The sequence below is a fragment of the Belonocnema kinseyi genome, chromosome 7, assembly GCF_010883055.1.
Source record: "Belonocnema kinseyi isolate 2016_QV_RU_SX_M_011 chromosome 7, B_treatae_v1, whole genome shotgun sequence".
Classification (NCBI taxonomy): Eukaryota; Metazoa; Arthropoda; class Insecta; order Hymenoptera; family Cynipidae; genus Belonocnema; species Belonocnema kinseyi.
The window spans coordinates 4,016,121-4,020,068 of record NC_046663.1 but is presented as its reverse complement, the minus strand read 5'-3'; the positions used below and the strand labels follow the sequence as shown (position 1 = coordinate 4,020,068).

Genomic DNA, 3,948 nt, shown 5'->3' with positions numbered 1-3,948 from the left:
ACAATTTTCATTAAAAGTCATCCTTTTTGGTTAAAAATTCGTCTTTTTGGATTGAAAATTCAATTTTTTTCGTAGAAACTTATTTTTTGTTGAAAAAAAAAATCAATTTTTTATGTTACTGAGTTAACTGGATTTTTCTTATGAAAAAACATTTTTTTTTTGAATAAAAAATTCTTCTGCTTTAAGATAAATTTCATATTTTTTTATGAAAATGCAACTATTTGCTAGAGAATTCAACAATTTTCATTAAAAGTCATCCTTTTTGGTTAAAAATTCGTCTTTTTGGATTGAAAATTCAATTTTTTTCGTAGAAACTTTTTTTTTGGAATAAAAAATTCTTCTGCTTTAAGATAAATTTCATATTTTTTTTATGAAAATGCAACTATTTGCTAGAGAATTCAACAATTTTCATCAAAAGTCATCCTTTTTGGTTAAAAATTTCATAGTTTGATCGTGAAAACTCGACTAAAATCTTTTACAACAGAAAATCAACTATTTTTTTTGAAAATTGACCTTTTTGATTTAAAATTTCATCTGTTTTATAGGAGAAATTTTATTTTTTGTATGAAAGTGCAACTTTTTGGTTAAAAATCGTTCTTCTCTGCTTGATAATTCAACTAATTTGTTTTAAAAATTTGGTTGAATCGCTTTGTTAAGAAATCACTTTTTTAAAAATATTTATATTTTAAGTTGAAAAGTTATCTCGTTTGTTAAAAGTTTAATTATATTGTTGAAAATTAATCTTTTTTAATTGAAAATTCAAATACTTGGGTGAATTGTGAAATTTTTTTTAATGAAGGTTTATGTCAGTTTGAAAATTTAACTATTTAGTGAAAAATACTTCTTTTTTTTTAGAATTAATTTTCTAACAGAAAATGGAACTTTTCCATTTTTTAAGATTGATATTTTTTGTTTGAAAATTGAATTTTTGTAAAGAAAATTTGTTTTCTGGTTTGAAGGTTCAATAATTTAGATAAAATTTTATTTATTTTTTGAGTAAAAAATCTTTATTTGTTGGAAATTCGTCTTCTTGGTTTTAAAATTCAATTATTTTGTTGAAAATTTCAGTCTTTTGTTAAAGAGTTATCTTTTAAAGTAGAAAAACTTTTTTTTAAATAAATTTATACATTTGAAAATTTTTAATTTGCCTAGGAAACATTGTTTTACTCCGCTTAAAAAATATTCTATGGTAAAAATATAAGATTAAAAAGCTGGTATTTGAATATTAATTAATTTTAAATTTTTCTAAATTCTGTCATATTCTCAGTTATATAACCAGAACTTAAATTCTCGTGAATTTAAGAACTTTAATTTGGAATGGTTAAACTGCGATACGCCATCTGATGACAAAAATTCGAACTAGAAAGAATAACCACGATTTTAAGGATGCATTTTAATTTGTGCATATAAGTTTTTTAACAACTTTTTTGTGGAGTTTAAAGTATTTATTGAATAATAAAAATAAGTCACTATCGGAAACAAAGTGTTTTAGATGGAATTTACATATTATACAGTGAAAACCCACACTTTTTGACAGAAATATTTTTCTACAAAAAAAAAAAAGATTGTTCTCTTTATTGTGATTTTCAAAAGATTATAAACTTAAATGGACTTATTTTGAAGCAAAAATGAAATCAAAGTAAATTGTTATTAATTTATACATGTAATATTTACTAGTTAAAAATCTTATCTAAAAGTTGGGTTAGAATTCGTATTTAAATTCCCGACGTCTATTATTCGTACTCTTGGCATAATATAGATAAAATTTGTTGCTGCATACATTAACATAAAGTTTATTTAAGCTTAAAATGTATTGAAACTTACATGAAATAATGAAATAATTGTATATTTAAAAAAAAATCTATTTCACAAAAATGTGTTTTTTCACTGTATAAGATGGAAATTCTATCTAAAACTATTTTTTTAATGAATTTTTGTAGTATTTCATTGTTTTATTTATGCTTCACAAAACAATGGTAAGAACACTTTTATGCAAAAATTAAAATACATCTTTAAAATCGTACCTACTTTTTCTGGTTCCATTTTTCGACACCATGTGGCGTAATGGTAGACCACGATTAAATTTCCTACCAAACTGTCGAATTTTCAGGCCAAAAACGACATATTTTCTTCAGACCATTTCAATTTTTGAAACCGAAAAGATAAATTCTAAACTAAACTTGTAATACTTGATATTTCAACGAATTTTTCACCAGTTAATTTTCAGCTCAGTTTTGTATTCAAATGGAAAAATCTTTGGGCTTTAGAGTTTGATTTTTTAAATTTCATTGACCTTGAAAAATGTTTGCAAACCAAGAAATGATCGAGAATTTTTTTTCTTTCATTAAAACGGCGATTCTGATTTCAAATGACACGACCTTTCTTTTGAACGTCAATAAATTTCTTTGCAGGTACAAGGACGAGTTTATCCCGCGAGTTTTAGAGCGTCAAAGCAAAGATGGAATAACGGGAAAAATTGTTTTGCTCCTCGATGATTCTCCATCCCATCCGAGTTTGGATGAACTCAATGCGATCAACGAGAACATTGAAGTCGTATGTTTTCCTCCGAATGTGACAGCGCTCGTTCAACCCATGACTCAGGGAATAATCTCGACGACGAAAAAACTCTTCAAGAAAGATATGCTGAGACGTATGCTCAGCGAGGAATCAGAAGGTGCTGTTCAGTTTCTAAAAGAATTGGACCTTCCTGATTGCTTTCGAATGCTCAATCTCGCCTGGGACTCTCTAGAGAAAACTACTCTTCAAAAAGCATGGAAACCGCTCTTAGGCGATCTACCTCTTCCCCGGCCGCTTCCTCCACCCGAGCCTAATAATATAAAACTAGAAGAAGAAGAAGAAGAAGATGTAGAAGAGGATCCTCTACCCGTCGATGATGCAGTTGTCAGCGAATCGGATTCCCGAGTTGATGTGCCTAGTTCTCCTCATGAAATTCGCGATCAAGTGTCTGAAAATTTGCCCGGACAAGATAATCCGGTAGAAAATTCGAAAGAATTTCTCGTGAAATGGTTGGAGAATGATGGGAATGATAAGAAGGATTGCGGTTCGGAGTCATCGAGAGACAGTGATGTCGTAAACTTTGCTACAAATGGCTTTAGTGAGCCGGAAATTGTACCGGAAATTGTACCTAAAATTGAAAACAGCGAAACAATGTTTGAAGAACCGGATATTGTCAATTTTGTTACATGCGGCAGACTTGAGTCTGAAATTGTAAATAAGAACGAGGAGGGCGAAACTATTATTGAAAATTCGGAATCTATGGAAATAACGTCGTCGTCCGAGGCCTTTGGTTGTCTGATGAAGCTTAAAAGTTGGGCCCAATCGCGACCAGAGTGCTTACCGAAACACCTTGATTGCATTACTGAATTAAAGAACTTGATCACCGAACGTTAGGTAATTCAAGCTGGCACACAAATTTCACCTCATATAATTACACAGGCCGACAAAATTTGACAAAGGTCCGGAACCAGAGACCAGACCTAGTATACCCGAAGGTTTTTGCTGCGCTGAATCCGAATCCGACCTCAGAAAAATTCCATCACCCTCAGTTTTCGAGATATTCTAACCTAAAAGTGCAAAAAACACCGGTTTTTGCTATATTTGAGGTTACATAGCATCTTGAATAATTTTTTTTTTTTCAAAAACGGACGAAAGCATCACAAAGGAGCACCCTTGCCCTCTGAAATCCATTTTTCAGATTCAAGATAGCTTTTTCTTTCATCGATATATCATTGATTGAAGTTAAGTATTTTCGCAGTTTCGTAACAACGTTAAAACACCCTACGAGGGTGGATTGATAAGTTTCCGGCCTGACCAAGAAAAACAACTTTTTTAAGAATTTTTTTTTTTTTATTTCTCAACATAATCTCCTCCAAGGCTGATACATTTCTCATAGCGGTGTTCTAGTCTAGTAATGCCATCTCTATAGAA

At 30.2% G+C, this 3,948-nt stretch overlaps 1 protein-coding gene and 1 long non-coding RNA gene across 2 annotated transcripts in view; one reads left to right on the top strand and one right to left on the bottom strand.

The window, feature by feature from the left end:
* The window catches only part of LOC117176343 (tigger transposable element-derived protein 2-like), an 11,453-nt gene extending 7,915 nt beyond the window's left edge, over positions 1–3,538 (top strand). The window contains exon 3 of the mRNA XM_033366584.1: positions 2,412–3,538. Coding sequence (XP_033222475.1) covers positions 2,412–3,411 — 1,000 coding nt within the window. The 3' untranslated portion in view covers positions 3,412–3,538. The remainder of the gene's footprint in view (positions 1–2,411) is intronic.
* LOC117176346 overlaps positions 1–3,948 on the bottom strand; it is a 59,451-nt gene that overhangs the window by 16,075 nt on the left and 39,428 nt on the right. The window lies entirely within an intron of this gene.